Consider the following 19,228-nt stretch of genomic DNA (forward strand, 5'->3'; position numbering starts at 1 on the left):
GAACAGCATATGGTTTTTAAGAAAAAAGTCATTTCTAAGTACCCTTATTTTAAAAAACAAGGCTATATGATTATAGACGTGGTGCAAGGTAATTTCTACAGGACAATTGTATAACAAAGGGTAGTGGTAGTCTTTAATATATTCATTCTATACCTAATTGTAAGGTTAGCTGATGAAAGGGACTGAGCTATTCATCTTTCTGTTATCACCTCTTGTCCTTAGGGCTTCATGTAGTTCCTGGCATATGTCCTTTTGATGTGTCCCTCTCATTCTTTTGAGCACTTTCTAACTTTCTAGTAGAACAACATTTCCTGGTTCATCCTTTGTTTTCCGTGCCCCAGCCCTGTGTTCAGCCACTTCTCCAAGGAGCCCTGGTTCCTTTTATTGGAAAATGATGATTAGAACCAAGACCTGGATGCTAAGTGTGTTCATTGCTATTAAGATACCATTACTTCCAGGCTTTCTCAGAGGACAGAGCTAGGAAATATTTGTATGTATTATATACATAGACACATGTATGTGAATATGGATATACATGCACACACAATTATATCTGTTTCTCTATATATTCAAAAGCATTTATTTACATCCACATTTATAATTCTAAACTAATATTATACAGTTGATTCTAGTGTTATCCATATTTGTGACTTCCTTTTCTGAACATGGGAAATCTAGCTCTCCTTATCCTTCATTTCTTTTCTGATTTACGCATTCCCCTGGTATATAAGCAAGCTCTTGACCACCCCAGCCCAAAGCTCTGTTCCAGAGACACTGCTTCCCGCCCGCAGCTGGCCCACTGATCCTGGCCTGGTCCCAGACAAAAAGCAGCAGCTCTCCAAAGTGTGTAGCTACCTTCTTCCTGGCATTGTGCAAACTCCAACTGCCTCAGCCTCCTTGAACTCTGCTCTCTTTCCCCTCCGTCTCCTAACTGAGGCTGCTGTAGGCTGCTTGAGTTTTCCTTTCCGGCACTGGCAGATAGTGGGTATTACTGTTAGGCTTCCTAACAGTTCTGGGCTCCCTGTTTCCCAATCTATAAAACAATGGTTTCAGATATTTTGTCCAGGTCTTTAGTTGTTTCCAGTGGAAGGCCTAGTCCAGTACATTATTTCATTCTGGCTAGAGGTGGAAGTTACCTAATATTATTCCTTGGCTTCCCACAATGAAGATAATCTAGCTTTCCTTTGTCACCCTCTTTACCTACCTCTCCCTCCCAATCACAGAATACATGGTTTACTTTTTCCTGTTCTTCCAGTGTTGTTATAGTTGTTTATATCCTTATGACTACAGAAATACTGTTCTCAGATGAGCCATAGTCAATGTACTTTTCTTTTTAACTTTTTTATTTCTCCAGATTTCATAATTGTCCTGTTTTGCTTTTTGGTTTGATTAATTTTCACTCATATTTTCTTTAGAAGTAGTATCTTTTAGTCCAGGTCTATCACTATGTATACATATTGATTCAAAACTTTTTATTATGTTTAGAAGCCATGAAATTATAGAGGGAATTGTGTTTTATGGCTTGAACTTGATGTGCCACTTATAAAACATCTGAAATTATAGGCTTGTATAGAGAGTATCAGTTAACTTTGGGCTAGCATGAGTTTGTATAATTCTGGACTTTTTCATTTTTCATAGTATTGAAAAAGTACTAGTTTATTCAAGGTGATACTGATTACTTTTGGTGGTCAGTAAAATAATCCTAGGTTATTTAGATTGTTGCTCTATACGCCTACCTTGGTACACAATTAGTAGTAGTAATATATAAACCTTGTAGTGGCTTCCTTTCATTGGTATAAACATGTCAGTCTTACTTAGGAGCCTTCATCAGAAAGCTTTAAAGTGAAGAAAGAAATTTTTTATATTTCTGATGGTCATAATTTTTGAAAAGCTGACATTAATTTTGCATATTCTTTTTTAGGAAATTAAAGCCAATAGTATTTATTTCTAATAACGTCTGTTTATGAAGATAATATAGGCTTTCAAACATGGAAGCAAGGTTCTAAATAACTATCAGTGTTAAAAATATTCATAGGTAGTATACTTAAAGTGTTTGTTTTAGGATATATTATTTTATCTTTTAACTTTTGCCTCACTGTGGGAAGAGGAAAATGGAAGTTAAAAGTACATTGTCCTGTCATTCTTAATCAAGGGGGACGAAAGAGATATGATAACTAAATAGAATATGTGATTCTTGATTAGATCCCACATAAAACAAAACAACATGGATAAAGGATATTTCTGGGTGAATTGGAAAAATTTGTACATGAAATACATGTTGTTAATTGTTTATAGTATTAAAAAGAAAGAAAGAAAGTACATTATCCTATACAAACAACTAACCATTCACCTGTTCATCTATTTTCCACAGATGGACGGAAACCATTTCCAATTAACCATGGGGAAACTAGTGATGAAACTTTGTTAGAGGTAACAATAAAACTTGTTGCCCCACCTTCAGTGTCATTAATGTTCTTGTTATCTTTAAAACATCTCTAAAGATAACTGGTATAGGACTTCCCTGGCAGTCCAGTGGTTAAAACTCCACACTTCCACTTCAGGGGGCACAGGTTCAATCCCTGGTCAGGGAATTAAGATCCCGCATGCCACGTGGCATGGCAAAAATAAATAAATTAAAAGATAACTGGTATAACATTTTTCTGTATTTCTCCTTGTCCTGGCTCTCTTGAGAAAATCCAAAAAGAAAAATTTGAACTAGCGTTAAAAATCTACAGCAAATAAAGAGGTTTGCAGAGCTCTTTGTGTGAACAAGTATCAAATTTGAAAAAGACAAGAATAGTATTGAAAGAGATGCACATGGTATCCCATATTTCATTAAATCCAAGATACCATCATTTATATCTTGATCTTAGAGATTTTTAAATTTACGAACAAATTTTATGGCTTAGAATCAATAAAATATGTAATTTTCATATTAAAAGTTTCTTAAAAGCATTTTAAGAAAGAACACTTAGCGGATCTTATACTTTTGTACTAATCAAATTAAACCACCAGCCATTCACTCTTCTAGTGTCCTTTAAGTTATTTTTTATTTGAGAAAAGAAGTCTGCAGGATAAAATTAGTATGGATTAGGAAAATGTGAAACATTTATTTATCAGTTTTAAGTAAAACACGTTTTTAAACTGAAAGATTATGTATCTTTTTTCCCTATAGGATGCCATAGAAGTTTGCAAGAAGTTTATGGAACGTGACCCTGATGAACTGAGATTCAATGCCATTGCTCTTTCTGCAGCTTAGCTTGTCCAGAATGGAAGCACCAAATACTATATTATTTGCAACAAAATTAAATTTCTTCTGCCATACACTAACTCAAAAATTTTGATATTTTCATTAACTTGACTGATTAAACTTTATGTGAACTAAGCTTTGGCTTAATCTGTGTTTTATTATTATTTTTGCCTCAAATTAAAGCTGCAGTTCTTCCGTTTCTTTCTTATGAAGGATTTACCTTATTGGATGACTAGCTATATCTTTCTTACTCTCTTTGAATTTCATGGGAGATTCTGTATTGGGACACAGGCACAATATCCATCTGCATAGTATGAACATATATATTTATTTAGCAAACGTTTGGTTAGCATCTACTTTTAACGAGCTGGACACTGTCCTAGGCGCTGGAGTTACAGCAGTGAACACTGTGGGCAAGTTCCTTAGTCACGGAGCTTATGTTCTTGTGAGAATAGGCAGATGATAAGCACATTAATAAGATACATACCAATAATGACCGCTATGCAGAAATTAAAGTCGGATTTGTGTTAGAGAGTGACTGAGTAGATACTTTGGATTTTTGTGGTTAGGGAAGGCTTCTGTGAGTGGTAACTTTGAAGTTGAGATCTGAATAGCAAAAAGTAGCCAGTCATAGAAATGGGAGAAGAGGGGAGAGTGGCAAGGAGAATAGAGGGAATAATTAATGCAGAGTCCCTAGAGTAGGCAAGTCTCGCTGTGTTGTAGGACCAGAAAAAAATGTTCATATGACCAGAGCATTGAAAATAATGGGAAGATAACAAGAGAAGAGGTCAGAATAGGAGGGCTTAGTGATACAGGAATACAGGAGAAGGAATTTAGATTTATTGCAGGTGTGATGGTAAGCCATTGGAGGGTTTTAAGCAGGAGAGTGACCTGATTTGGTTTATAATTTTAGATCACTGACTACTCTGTGGATAATACATTGGGGAGGGGGATAAGAATAGGGGTAGAGAGACTTGTGAGGATTCCACTGCTTTAGTTAAGAGACAGATAGTGATGGCTAGGGTCTTAAAATTAGTAGTAATTTAGATTGAGGTATGTGAGTGAATTTGGGGTGTGTTTTGAATAAGAAGGGGCTTCAGTTAAGTCTTAAAGGATAAGGTGGAAGGCAGTGGAAAGGTGGAAGAGTATTTGAAGAGTTAACGTCAAAACACAGGGTTGGTGGGATGGTCCTTCATCTTTTTAGGAGAATATTGGTTACACAGGTGTATACATTTAGCAAAACTCATTGAAATCTTACTTCACTGTGTATACATTTTACCCCCCCAAAACAAAACAAAACAAAACAATAAAAAAAAAAACCACAGCAGAGATGGGTTGGAATGAGTATAGCAGAAGAAAGACCAGACTGGTCCAGAATGAAGTTCTGAACCCGTAAAATTGAATGTAGATGTTTTATACACGCTTCACTGAGTTAGGGTGGATTCCTGAGGCTGCAACATGAGATAAGTGGTATTTTAAGAATCTGAAAAAGAGGGACTTCCTTGGTGGTCCAGTGGTTAAGACTCTGTGCTCCCAACGTAGGGGACATGGGTTCGATCCCTGGTCAGGGAACTAAGATCCTGCATGCCACGTGGCACAGTCAAAAAAAAAAAAAGAATCTAAAAAAGTGGATATATGTATATGTATAACTGATTCACTTTGCTGTACAGCAAAAACTAACACAACATTGTAAACCAACTATACTCCACTAAGAATTTAAAGAAAGAAATGGTAAGTAACTTGATGCAGGTGTTAACACTATGGTAATTATTTTGCAATATATAAATGCATTAAATAAATTGTACACCTTAAAAGTTGAATAAATTAGCTGTTTGTTATTCAAAGTGTGGTTACATCAGTATTACTTGGGGAACTTGTTAGAAATGAAGAATTTCAGACCCCACCCTTTACCTACTGAATCAGAATCTGTGTTTTCAACAAGATCCCTGAGTGATTCATATTAAGTCTGGGAAGAACTGGATTAGAAAAAATAGACTATAATGAGGTCACTTTGGACCTATCTGAAGAGGGCCTGAATGAAGTGTTGGCAATAGGGATGAAGAAATAATCTGAAACAATGCTGTAAATGGATAGTATATAGAGATGATGCTTTGGCATGCCAATAACAACAACAAAGTGTTCGGGTTTTTTGTTACATTGTTTGCATTTTGTACTCAAGTTTATCTTGTGTATCATCTTAAATATTTTAAATATTCCTAAGCAGTGTTCTGCCTGTTGCCTTGCTGGATTTCTCCTACATAATTTCTTTTTTTTAATAAATTTATTTATTTGTTTATTTATTTTTGGCTGCATTGGGTCTTTGTTGCCGCGCACGGGCTTTCTCTAGTCGCAGCGAGTGGGGGCTACTCTTCGTTGCGGTGCATTGGCTTCTTATTGCGGTGGCTTCTCTTGTTGCGGAGCATGGGCTCTAGGCATGTGGGCTTCAGTAGTTGTGGCACGCGGGCTCTAGAGCGCAGGCTCAGTAGTTGTGGCGCACGGGCTTAGTTGCTCCACAGCATGTGGGATCTTCCCGGACCAGGGCTCGAACCCATGTCCCCTGCATTGGCAGGCAGATTCTTAACCACTGCGCCACCAGGGAAGTCCCATAATTTCTTAATAGATTCTTAATCAGTGACATGTTTTAGCAAGAATTTACATAGTTTCTCCAAGTTTTCTAGGTTGAGTACTAACTTTTAAAATAATTTTTTTTTTATTGAGGTATATTTGATTTACAATATTAGTTTTAGGTGTACAACATAGTGATTCAAAATTGTTATAGATTGTACTCCATTTAAAATTATTATAAAATATTGGCCATATTTCATGTGCTGTACAATATATCCTTGTAGGTTATTTATTTTACACATAGTAGTTTGTATCTCTTAATCCCATACCGCTATCCTGCCCTTCCTCCCTTCCCTCTCCCTACTCCCCTCTGGTAACCACTAGTTTGTTCTGTATATCTGTGAGTCTATTTCTGTTTTGTTATATTGATGCCTTTGTTTTATTTTTTTAGATTCCACATATAAGTGATAACGAACAATATTTGTTTTTCTCTGGCTGACATTTCACTAAGCATAACTCCCTCTAGGTCCATCCATGTTGTTGCAAATGGCAAAATGTCACTCTTTATGGCTGAGTAATATTACATTGTATATATACCACATCTTCTTTATCCATTAATCTGTTGATATACACTTTGGTTGCTTTCATATCTTGGCAATTGTAAATAATGCTGCTATGAACATTGGGGTTCATTTATCTTTTGAATTAGTGTCTTTGTTTTCTTCAGGAAAACTACACCCAGGAATGAAGTTGCTGGATCATGTGGCAGTTCTATTTTTAGTTTTTTGAGGAGCCTCCATACTATTTTCCACAGTGTCTGCACCAATTTACATTCCCACCAAGTGTATGAGGGTTTCTTTTTCTCCACATCCTCACTAACATTGATTATTTGTGGTCTTTTTGATGATAGCCATTCTAAGAGACATGAGGTGATATTGTGGTTTTGATTTGCATTTCCCTGATGATAAGCAATGTTGAGTATCTTTTCATGTGCCTGTTGGCCATTTGTATGTCAAGTTCTGGGTCATTTCTGTATGTTGCTGTTAAGGACCATAATATGTTTTGGGGAAATGGGACTGACTAAATGAAACTTTAAATTTTTTCTTGGTGGACTTTTGAGAGCTGACTACACATCACCTTTCACCAGGTGCAATGATTTGCTTTAAATTATTGAAACAGAGGAGCATTTATAAACTCTATAATATTTAACCCCTAATATATTGTGTTCATTTGTGACTAAAACAGAAGTTATCTGTATTTTGTGGTGAATCAAACTTTAATATATCTTAAATGCAAACGATCTTTAATTCTGTAAAAATTATTTAAACAAAGATCTGATTTAAATTTAATTTCCATCTTAGATTTGTGTACAGTATTTATTAGGTAAGCTTTATAATTGGACTGTGTATAACAAAAACCTGCTTATTTCATTTAATGAAAATAATATAGTTTAAGAGAGGTTTTTAGCCATTAATGTTTCTTTAAATTTATTTATTTTATTTTATTTATTTTTGGCTGCTTTGGGTCTTCGTTGCTGTGTGTGGGATTTTCTCTGGTTGTAGCGAGTGGGGGCTACTCTTCATTGTGGTGCCCGGGCTTCTCACTGCTGTGGCTTCTCCTGTTGCAGAGCACAGGCTCTAGAGTGCAGGCTCAGTAGTTGTGGCACACGGGCTTAGTTGCCCTGCAGCATGTGGGATCTTCCCGGACCAGGGCTCGAACCCGTGTCCCCTGCACCACTGCGCCACCAGGGAAGCCCCTAGCCATTAATGTTTGACTACTACTATAGTTTTCAAAAGAAGCATCTATAGGCTTAAGATACCTATATTGATGCTTATAAAAAAATTGCAAAGAGGCATATTTTCATTACTCTTTAAAAACTTCTATTTATAGAAATTTATTTCTTTTAGGGAAAGTTTACATACATGTATATAGGTGTATATACATTATCTGGAAATTAATAAGTATATATGTGTATATATGTATGTACATATGCATATATGTGCATGTATATATATGTACCTACACATTCATACCTTGAATAGGAAAATAACTTTGGTCTAAATTCTCTGCATATTATTAAAATCCCTGACTGAAGTTAAAGTAAAACCAGTTTGAAAAGTGTGTAATCACTGTGAAGGTTTTTAGAGATAATTTAGATAGATTTGTACACACATAAAGTTTAATAATGTTTTAATCTTACAGAATTCTCTGGCAAGGTCTTAAAATGAGGTTCCTTGTGCTCTCAACAGAATTACTACCAAAAACCAAGTGTGGAATATACTGAGTTTTCAGATAGCAGAAAATAAGTTTTGTCACTGCCTTTGTTCCTTTTGATTTCAAATTTTGACCGCTACAAGCATAAGCTATCATGATTTGGACGATTCAGTGTCCTAAGGGCACTTTTTTTCTTGGTGCCAGTGGTGTCCATAGATGAGACCAGTCCACCATGCCTTAGTTTCACATAAATTCTTACTTGTTTTGCTTTTCTATAAAAGTTATTCTAAACCTTTCTCTTGATTTCTTCATTTAGGATAGTGGTTCTGAACCTGTCTGTTGCTTCCATCTGATAGGTGAGAGTCCCCAGTATGACATTACTACAGTCCAAGCCTAGATATTATAAGGGAGGCTATGTAGACAACAAAGACTATATAGATTATGAGCATTAATTTCTTGTCTAATTGATAGGATGGTTGGAAATCCCTGGTTTAGAGGCACTGAATGTACATAATCCATACTAAAAGCTATTTTGCAAAATGAATTATTTAAAATAATTTAAAATGCATAGAAATATGTACTAAAGCTGTTCTAATCTATGAGACAGATATGAGTGTAAATTGAATTAAAATAAAAATCCATATGGTCAAGAATAAATCGCAAATGATATGAGTGACACATTTTAGTTCATTTAAAACTCTGCCCTTTATCAACATGTAAACATAGTTGGTATTTAAATAACAGTAATTATGCTAATAACATTATGCTAAAACATAAACATTGTTTATGTTGCATTGCCTACTGAGAGTTTAACTACCTATGGTTGAAGAATGACAAAAGATGGCTTTTGAATTTTCCTTAGGGCTCAGTAGTAGAAAGTTAGTTTCCTTTATTCTGCCCTGAATACTAAGTATTTGAAGGCAGACATTCCTCCCATCCTCCACCACCACTGGTAGAAGTATACATATTTGATAATAGTGTATACAGTTAATGGGAATGTTACATTGTTTATATATATTTTTTTACCATTGAAACCAAAACATATTTCATGGTCTGGGTATAATTTAAAGGAAACATTCTTATGAAGAACTGATTTCCTTTTTAAACAAAATGCACATGCCTTAAATAGTTCTTCATTTTAATATGATAATATATGCTCTCATAGCTGTATTCTGGTATGGCTTAATAATCAGCTACATATGAAGTATTTGAGATAACAGTACAGTAGTACTGATTTTGTTTTAAGAACCTTAGAAAATATGACTTGTGGGCAAAATAAACACAGAAAGAATGTTTAAAGCGAACTATTCACCTTACTGTTTTAGTTTTTACTATGCTTTTTTCCATTTTCAGAACCCATGTATGTCATTTGCTACAAGTATTCCAGTGGAGGCTCTTACATTCCCAAGGTTAGTAGCCGTCTACTGTTTACTTGCTGTGCACGCAATGCCTAGAGAAAGTGACTTCTATAGCTAAATTAATAAAACATAGGAGAGAAAATGCTTAGGCCAATTTATTCATATCCCTCCAATATAGTTTATAGCTATGTAGATATTAAGAATTTGTTGAGCAATTAACCTGGTTTAAAATGGGATCCAGTTATTCTCAAACTTTTCCATCTCAGGAACCCGTTAACACTCTTAAAAATTATTGAGGAGCCCAGAGAACCTTTATAGGTTATATCTGTTGATCTGTAAGTATTAAAAATTAATTAATGCAAATTTTAAGAATTTTTATGTGTTCATTTAAAAGTAAAAATAAACCCATTACAAGTTAACAAATAACATTTTAATTAAAATAACTTTTAAAATTTAGTGAGAAGAGTAGCACTATTTCACATTTAACAAAATGCGAACTCTCTTTAATATCTAACTTATCAAAGACAGCTAGAGTCTCCTTTCTGATAATGAAAAGTGCTTGCTGAAGTTGGCAATTTAGGGAGTCGGTGGTGATCTACGTCAAAACAATTTGAAGATAGTCATTGGAGGACAAAGTCAGTGTCTTCTGCATAGCATTTTATCCTCAGAGTCTGGTACAGTGCTTGGTATATAGTAGGGCCCAGATGATATTCAGTAGGTGATTGAACTATACTGCAGTGGGTTGAGATGTGAATAGAGGGTGAAGACATGGATTCAGGGAGCACAGACACCACCTTCAAGGCACTTGGTTGAGAACAGGAGAGAAATTAGGTCATAACTGGATTCAGAGCAGGATCAGAGAGGTCTTTTAAAAGAGTGTTTCTTTGTGAGGAAACAAAAACAAAAACAGCGGAGAGAAACTGAGAACACAGGAAAGAAAAGGGATGACAGGGGGACCTATGGAGGGTGGGGATGGGTAAGATATGTATCATCTAGCAAAGCATTTCATACTTTAATGAGCATATGAGATCCTAGATCTAGTTAAAATGCAGATTCCGGAACTGTGTGTTTCTAACTAGCACCCAGGCTGCTGGTCTGAGGACCTCACTATGAGTAAGAAAATTCTAGAACCCAGCTGAAGAGGTGAACCTTGGAGGAGGAGTAGATACCTCTTCCATTTAATTGGGAGATCTTGGCTGATGGAACATTTTTAAGAGAGAAATTTTTTCTCTAATATCCAGTTAGTACCCTTTCCCTTTCTAAATTCCCTGTCTAGTATTTAGAATTTCAGTGTTCCCACAATGCTTGATTGATAGCATGATACTGAGGTTATGACATAAAATACAGTGATCTTACTATTTAAAAAAAGAGACATTATTAGGATCACTAACAATGGTCTAAATGTCATTGCTTCATAAACAGAGCTCAGACTTTGGTGTTAGACACGGTTTGATTCTTGGCTGCTCTGACTCTGAGTGGTTTTGGGCTGTTAACACCTTAAGTAAAAGTACTTTCATGCAGATTTTTTTTGTGAGAATTACAGATGTAGTACATAAAAGCCAGCACACAAAAAGTGGTGTCTATCATTACTACAATCACTCCACAAGTGCAATAAGCTATACTGAATGTACTTTCAAACTTTGTTTCATGAATCATCAGATTCATCTAATTTTTTAAATAATTTAAATAAGAAGGTGGAATGAACAGATCAAATTTCATTTCTATGCACAAGAGAACTGTGCATATTTCTTCTATAACTCGGACATGGTTTAACTTAAAAAAAATCTCAAAATAGCTCAAGTTAGCGGACATGCAATTTTAGCAAGGATGACTGGAATTTTGGTCTTTCCTGTAATACTATTATATCCAAGCAATCCAAGCATACTGCTCATTAGAAAACATTTTTATCTGAATCTTTTACCCTTGGGGGCCAAGAATGCTGTTTTTCTTTTTTATAGCTATGTTTATGGAATGTAAATCACCCTGAGCAATTATTTCGACATTTCAAGTTATTATTACTATTCGTTCTTCATTTACAGCTATTTGAATTTTGACAAATTTCAATACAGTGACAAAACAAGGTCAGGTACATTCAATATAAGGTTATGGTGTACACCTATTTTAATTTGTTAGATCTACTATGAAGAAAATGAGGATATACAATATTTCACTTTTCACAGTTGGACTTCCTATACTAAGAACAGACCTCTGAGCTCTGGGAATTTTGAGGCAACTGGTCATTGCCCATTGTCTGTGTATGTGTGGGCTGGCTGTATCTCAGGGAGGGAGTCAGCAGCACAGAAGGTAATAGTCCCTTGACTACTCCTATATTGTTGCTTTGAAAACAGCAAGGCAGAATGTCCTCATTTGGCTTTCTTCAGGAAACACATGCAGATGGCAGAGAGGAACTCAGTAGAAGGTTAAGAAATAAATACTGCAATTGAGATACAAATTAAGTCAATATTCCAGACTATTCCCAGGCACATTTTACCTGAACTTTTATTGCCAGTATTCACAGTATTGCAAATAATTAGCTCTGTCTTATCTATTTCATAATCATCGTTGATCTCTTGCACTGGTAGAATATGCGCGGATGGTGGGAGATATTAATATAGCATAAAGCATATTGTAATTTGTAGCGTGCTTTCACATACAAGGTGATGAGGGCGTGCAGAAATGTCAGCCAAGCTACTTGAAGCCAGTTGTAGTTTAGGTTTGCGGGCCCAGTGTTATTAAGATCCTGCTGGACTTTGCTTTGAAAAGTTTTTCTCATTCTTCTTCTAAATCTTGTAACTGTTAAGTACTACCTTCATAATTCATGCTCCTATTCTAATCATGCTTTTAAGAGCTTTAAGAATTCTAAGCCCAGGGATCCCTTCAAAAGGACCTGACTAGGGCAGGTGCCTTTTGATGCTTATGGTGGGTGCCATGCTGATTTACAACAACTGTCCTAACCTGACATTAGATCTAGTCAACAGATACAGCAATAAACATGGAGGATACTGATGTCTGATTCTGAAAAATTTAGTTATGCAAATATTAGTTATTATTAGTTAATATTAGTTTAGTTATGCAAAATTTAGTTTTCTCTACTGCGTTGGCTGAGTATATCAGGATACCAATTAAAAGAAGATCTGAAAATTAATAACTCCTGCTCTTTTGATGTAACATCCAATAAACTTTTCTCTGGCCATAATGGCTTAAAGAACTAAGCACTTCCTTGGCAAAGAATTTTTCTGGCATGAAATATTACTGTAAACATTTTTTTGTTGTATAACTTAAAATGAAAGGTTAATTTTACATTGCAATTATTTTGCAAATGATATGAAATTTCTACAAGCCACTAGAAGAGCAAAAATAATTTTAAGTGTCTCTAAAATTTGAATTAAAGTAAAAATATTCTTAGTATTTTATCGGGTACATATTTGTGTTTGACTTTTTTGGGACCAGCACTTGTGTATCTTGGTATCTCTGCTAGCTAGTATAGTGCCTTGGAGACTCAGTAAATGTTTGTTGTTGCTCAATAAATATATGCTGATTAGTTAATTTTCATTTTTCCGCATGTTAATGGTTTAGCTTTCCTAGTCATGAATTTTTATGCAGATATAAATTTGGAGATTAAAAGAAATTCTGGAAGGACTATTCCTATTAAGGTAAAATTTTTCTCTAATTTCTAAGCCAGAACCAGAAAAGTCAAAGCATTTTTTGAATAATTAAATTGGTAATTTATTATAGGTGTTGTCAAGTAAAATTTTTCTTTCAAAATGGTGAAAACCTAGGCTATTGAAGTTTATCAATTTAGGTTTGTTTTTTGTCTTTTTTTAGAAGGAAGTTAAGAGTGGCTTTATTATTAACAGTAAAGTAGACACCAGGATAATACAAAACATAAAAAACAGAAACAGAGAGGAACATTACATAATAACAAAAGAGTCTATCCATCCAGAAACATAGTAATCCTAAATGCTTGCACCAAAAAATAGACTTCAAAATATGAAAAGCGAAAAATGATGAAATTGAAAGCAGAAATAGACACATCAAGACCCCTTAATTTAGATTTATTTTTAAATATGTTATAGGAAGATAAAAATTATTGAAAATTTGGCCATGGTATAATTATTAATAAGATTTTAGAAAGTGAAATGATGGGTAAATAACATTCTTCTGGCCTATTCCACCACTAGGAGAATAAAGTCAGTTCATAAATGCATATGATACCCAGGTGTCTCTTGGGTATTCCTACATCTTTGATCTTTTGGAGTTACATCTCCTTTAATTTTCAAATAGAATGCCTTGAATGACTATTCTAACTTCCCCAAATATCTCCAAGGATTTTTAAGAGTATATGTATCTCCAGCCTTCTCTGGTTCAATTGTATGTTTCTGCTGAATTGTCAATTTCTGTTTCAGTCTCTCAACTATGACAGACACTGATCTTTCCCAGGTAGCACTTTGCCTCATGTAGGACATTACCGTACCCTTCAAAGCACCACTAACATAAAGCTGTGTATCCAACTTTACCAAAGGTCTCCATACGTCAGGAGAGAATTAGAATATAACAATGTCCACCACTACCTTAAATCTATACTTTGAATATAACTATTTCTCGAATCTAAGGCAAAAGAGTTAAACCTTTTGCAGGTATATCCAGCTTCCTAGCCTTTCTGCCCTACATCAGAGTCCACCCTGTACTCGTTTGTTGGAGAAAACACCTTTCATAAATATTTCACAGGGCCAATTTCCATCCTACTTTAAGAATATTCCACTCACTACCTACAGGAGTTGGTTTCTCTCTAGGACTCATTAGACATCCTTAGACACAAGAATGCACACAGGGGGACTTCCCTGGTGACGCAGTGGTTAAGATTTCGCCTGCCAATGCAGGGGACATGGGTTCAAGCCCTAGTCCGGGAAGATACCACACGCCGCAGAGCAACTAAGCCTGTGCGCCACAACTACTGAGCCTGTGCTCTAGAGCCCACGAGCCACAACTACTGAGCCCACGTGCCACAACTACTGAAGCCCACGTGCCTAGAGCCTGTGCTCCACAACAAGAGAAGCCACCACAATGAGAAGCCCACGCACCACAATGAAGAGTGGCCCCCGCTCACCGCAACTAGAGAAAGCCCGCATGCAGCAATGAAGACCCAATGCAGCCAAAAATTAATTAATTAATTAATTTAAGAAAAAAAGAATGCACACAGGCGTACATTTTCCACGGTTTGAGTTGTGATGAAAGTGGTGGGATGGTGATGAATACTTCTAGCAGAACAATACAGGATGGCTGTTGGCATAACAAATTCTGTCTACGTTGAGGTTTCTGGGCCAGTAGGAAGTAAACCTACTTCTCCTGATGTCTTTTGATCTCCTCTGGGTTCCTTTTGGGTAAAACACAAGATCTCCCAAGGTCAAACAATTATTCTCAGGGATTGGACAACCTAAGTGCATATCATGGGAAGGAAACACATCTCTAAAGCCAACATATCTTGCAAAGAATTTTTCCTGATTGTAGTAAACAGCCTTTTACATTTTACACAGCAAAGTTGCAAGCCCTTTTCCCCTATATTCTTCTTATTATTTAGATCATGACCAGAGGTCTATCTCTGCAAAAATAAAATGGAGTCTATTATAATACTTCTTCAAATAACAAAGCCATATATAGCCCTGATCATTACCTTTATTTATTCAAAGATCCAGCGGAAGAAGATATATGACATGTGTAATCTATGGGGATGTTTGCATGTCTGTGTTTGTGTGTGTGTGTGTGTGTGTGTGTGTGTGTGTGTATGTGTATAGCCTTGACCCATATCAAAGTCTTAGGCAGGGCTTCCCACCCCAATCTCCCCTACGCCCCAATTACTTATCTAAGCAGAAATGGAGCAGTGGATAGATGACTTCTCTCCCTGTTCCTAGAAAACCCCAGTGTCATGGATTTTTTTTTTTTTTTTAAACTTCAGTTACATAGGATTGAAATTGGCCTGACTGGTCTATGTCTGTCTACAAGCGTCTATAGTAGAGTGTCCACGGATGGACAATTCCTAGTCCAAGAACTCCTGGTAGACTGATGGTTTACGTCAGAGACCATCTGGTTTTGTTCATGATCCTTGTGAGCATTCTAAATTGACCTCTAGGACTTCCCTGGTGGTGCAGTGGTTAAGAATCCGCCTGCCAATGCAGGGGACATGGGTTCGAGCCCTGGTCCAGGAAGATCCCACATGGCGCAGAGCAACTAAGCCCGTGTGCCACAACTACTGAGCCTGCGCTCTAGAGCCCACGAGCCACAACTACTGAGCCCGCATGCCACAACTACTGAAGCCCACGCACCTAGAGCTAGTGCTCCGCAACAAAAGAAGCCAACACAATGAGAAGGCTGTGCGCCACAACGAAGAGTAGCCCCTGCTCGCAGCAACTAGAGAAAAACCCGCGCTCAGTAACAAAGACCAAATGCAGCCAAAAATAAATAAATTAATTAATTAATAAAAAACATAAATTGCTGTTGTTTAAAATAAATAAATAAACAAACAAACTGACCCCTACATTCAAGGAAATCCCTTTGCTTTGTTTCATAAAGAACCTTCTGAAGGAGGTGGGACCAAAGCTGGCCTCTTCTGTGGTTATTTCCAACCTTTGAGGGAACACCTGACTCTCTGTGTAGACTATTTCATGGCTGTGCTGGAACTCTGAAGACTAGACAAAGGCTTCAGTTCTTTCTTTTTTTTCTTTTTTTAAAGGTAGAATATTTATTTATTTATTTAGGCTGCGCTGGGTCTTAGTTGCGGCACTTGGGATCTTCATTGCAGCATGCAGACTTCTTAGTTGTGGCATGTGGACTCTTAGTTGCAGCATGCATGCGGGATCTAGTTCCCCGACCAGGAATGAACCTGGGCTCCCTGCATTGGGAGCGCAGAGTCTTACCCACTGGACCACCAAGGAAGTCCCAAGGGGTTCATTTCATAGCTGTTTTGTAAGGTCTCTTCACTCTGCATGATGGTGAGCATGAGATGTGCTAGAGATCACTTTGATCTCACTACTGATGCCTAGACAACTACTAGGGCTAAATCTAGGAGCACAACTTAGGTCTCTTTTTCCCCGGGCCAGTCCATTTTGTAGTTTTGGAAACCTTTCCTTTTTGAAGCTAATATTTTTTTGATATCCACCCACTATTCACAAAATAGGAAGAATGAAGGGGTTATTTTAAAAAATGTAGTTCGAATTTTTCGAAGTTTCTTATAATATATGGTTGTTTCCTCCCTGCAAAAATAAAATGAAATCTTTTATACTTCAAAATATAAATAAAAATGGCTATTACAATTCTAAGTTAATAACACAGTAAATGCTGTGCTTCATTTTTTTTCCTGTTTTTTTTAGCAGAACAAGTTGAACAGACAGTAATGTTGTTGCTCTTTTCAAGTAAACTTAATGAGAGCTCAGGTAGAACTTCTGTGCCAAAACATAAAAACACTAAACAGAAAGAAAATGTTTTAGAGAAAACAGGGCTTGACTATTCTTATCTTTGATTATCATTACTAAATATATCCTTTTAGGGAAAATACAGAGTTCGTTTTACTCATTTCACTAGGTTGCAGGAAGAGAAGTTTAGTAAACAGATATTCTCTCTTTCTTCTTACCCAGAAGCCCCAGTAGTTTATTTTAAAGATAATTTTAGGGTAAGTCCTTTTGATCTTACTGCTATCACTTAGAGAATTATAGTGTGGTTTTGCAAATCTGGCTAGAATGCAGGACCTTAACAACAAAAAAACCCCAACAAAAACCAAAGTCTTAGATTCTCTGTTAAATCATTTGAGTTAAACGATAGGAAACTCTTGTACATGCTGAAAAAATGAAACAAAACAAAAAAACCCCAAAGCCTTAAGATCTTTACAGTAGGAAGAAAATAACCAACTACTCTTCAAATTATGGGGTTGGTCCCATGTTTTGAAAGTTACCATCTCTACTGGTCTCTTAATAAGCTGTCTGTGCACACAGGGGGAAGGTCAGTAAGAACCAAGGGCTTCTATCTAGGCTATCCCATCTCCCCTAGCAGACTCAGAAGACGTGTTTAGGACCCCTGCCTTCATCCACTGGGCAAAGCACTCATTATCATCATCTTAAGGCTGTACTGAAAACTTCCTCAGTATTTGTCTGCCTTTTGGGGGAGTGATATAATACGGATTCACCTAGAATATTTTCCCTTTCTGCCTCCTGCCCATCTACATTCCTCCCTCTTACCTTCATTTCTTAAATATTGTCTGTAACATCGTGGCTACTTTTTTCTCCCTGGCTTCCATTTCCAAATGTAGGATTAAACCTACCTTTCTGAATATCATTATGTAAGTACTGACAACATCCGTAATCCTTTAATTACCAACACTGAAGGATGTATTTTTGTGGGCAAAGATGGGATAATTAGAACTTTATCATTATATATATATTTTTTCTGTTTACGTGAACTTTTATTTTTTTCCAGCTTTATTGAGACATATAACATATATTGACATATAACATTGTGTAAGCTTAAGGTGTACAACATGATGATTTGATACATGTGTAATTGTGAAATGATTACCACAATAAGGTTAGTTAACACTTCCATCACCTTACATAATTACCATTTCTTCTTTTTTTGTGGTTCTAACACTTAAGTTATACTCTTGGTAACTTTCAAATATATAATAAAGTATTGTTAACTATAATTACCATCTTGTACATTAGATCCCCAGAACTTATTCATCTTAAATCTGGAAGTTTGTATCCTTTGACCATCTTTCCATTTCCACCAGTCCCTGCCCCTGGCAATCACCATTCTAGTCTCTATTTCTGTGAGTTTGGCATTTTAAGATTATATATATATATGTATGATATATGTGTATATTTTCTTTATCCATTTATCCATTGATGGACACTTTGGTTATTTCCATGTCTTGGCTATTGTGAATGTTGCTGCAATGAATATGGGGTTGTAGATACCTCTTCAAGATAGTGACTTCATTTCCTTCAAATATACATTCAGAAATGGAATTACTGGATTACATGGTAGTTCAATTTTTAATTTTTTGAGGACCCGCCATAATATTTTCCGTATTAGCTGTATCAATTTACATTCCCACCAACAGTGCACAGGGTTCCCTTTTCCCAGCATTCTTGCCAACACTTATCTCTTGTCTGGTGATAGCCGTTCTAACAGGTGTAGGATGATATCTCATTGTGATTTTGATATGCATTTCCCTGATGATTAGCGATGCTGAGCATCTTTTCATGTGCCTGTTGGCCATTTGTATGCCTTCTTTAGAAAAATGTCTATTTTTTAAATCAGATTTTTGTGTGTGCTGTTGAGTTGTATGAATTACTTATATATTTCAAATATTAACCTCTTATCAAATAGATGGTTTGCAAATACTTTTTCCATCTACATTCTGTAGATTACCTTTTCATTTTGTTGATTGTTTCCTTTGCTGTGCAGAAGCTTTTTAGTTTGATGTAGTCCCACTGGCTTATTTTTGCTTTTGTTGCCTGTACTTCCGGTGTCATCCAAAAATCATTGTCAAGACCAGTGTCAAGCAGCTTTCTCCCTATTTTTTTTCTAGGAGTTTTACGGTTTCAGGTATTACAATTAATTTATTTCCTGTTAGTTTCTGTTAGTGAACGGTATAAAATAGGGGTCCAATTTCATTCTTTAGCATGTGAATATCTGGTTTTCCCAACACCCTTTATTGAAGAGACTATAATTTCCTAATATGTATTCTTGGCTCCCGTGTCAAATATTAGTTGACTATATATTTGTGAGTTTACTTCTGGGCTCTTGATTCTCTTTCATTGGTCTATGTGTCTGTATTCATACTAGTATC

General features: G+C 36.1%; 1 protein-coding gene across 1 annotated transcript in view; it reads left to right on the plus strand.

Moving 5' to 3' along the window:
- The window catches only part of UCHL3 (ubiquitin C-terminal hydrolase L3), a 31,880-nt gene extending 28,495 nt beyond the window's left edge, over positions 1-3,385 (plus strand). The window contains exons 6-7 of the mRNA XM_059902933.1: positions 2,372-2,430; positions 3,176-3,385. Of these exons, the coding sequence (XP_059758916.1) occupies positions 2,372-2,430; positions 3,176-3,259 (143 nt within the window). The 3' untranslated portion in view covers positions 3,260-3,385. The remainder of the gene's footprint in view (positions 1-2,371; positions 2,431-3,175) is intronic.
- Positions 3,386-19,228: the final 15,843 nt, after the last annotated feature.

Source organism: Balaenoptera ricei, chromosome 18, assembly GCF_028023285.1.
Source record: "Balaenoptera ricei isolate mBalRic1 chromosome 18, mBalRic1.hap2, whole genome shotgun sequence".
Lineage (NCBI taxonomy): Eukaryota > Metazoa > Chordata > Mammalia > Artiodactyla > Balaenopteridae > Balaenoptera > Balaenoptera ricei.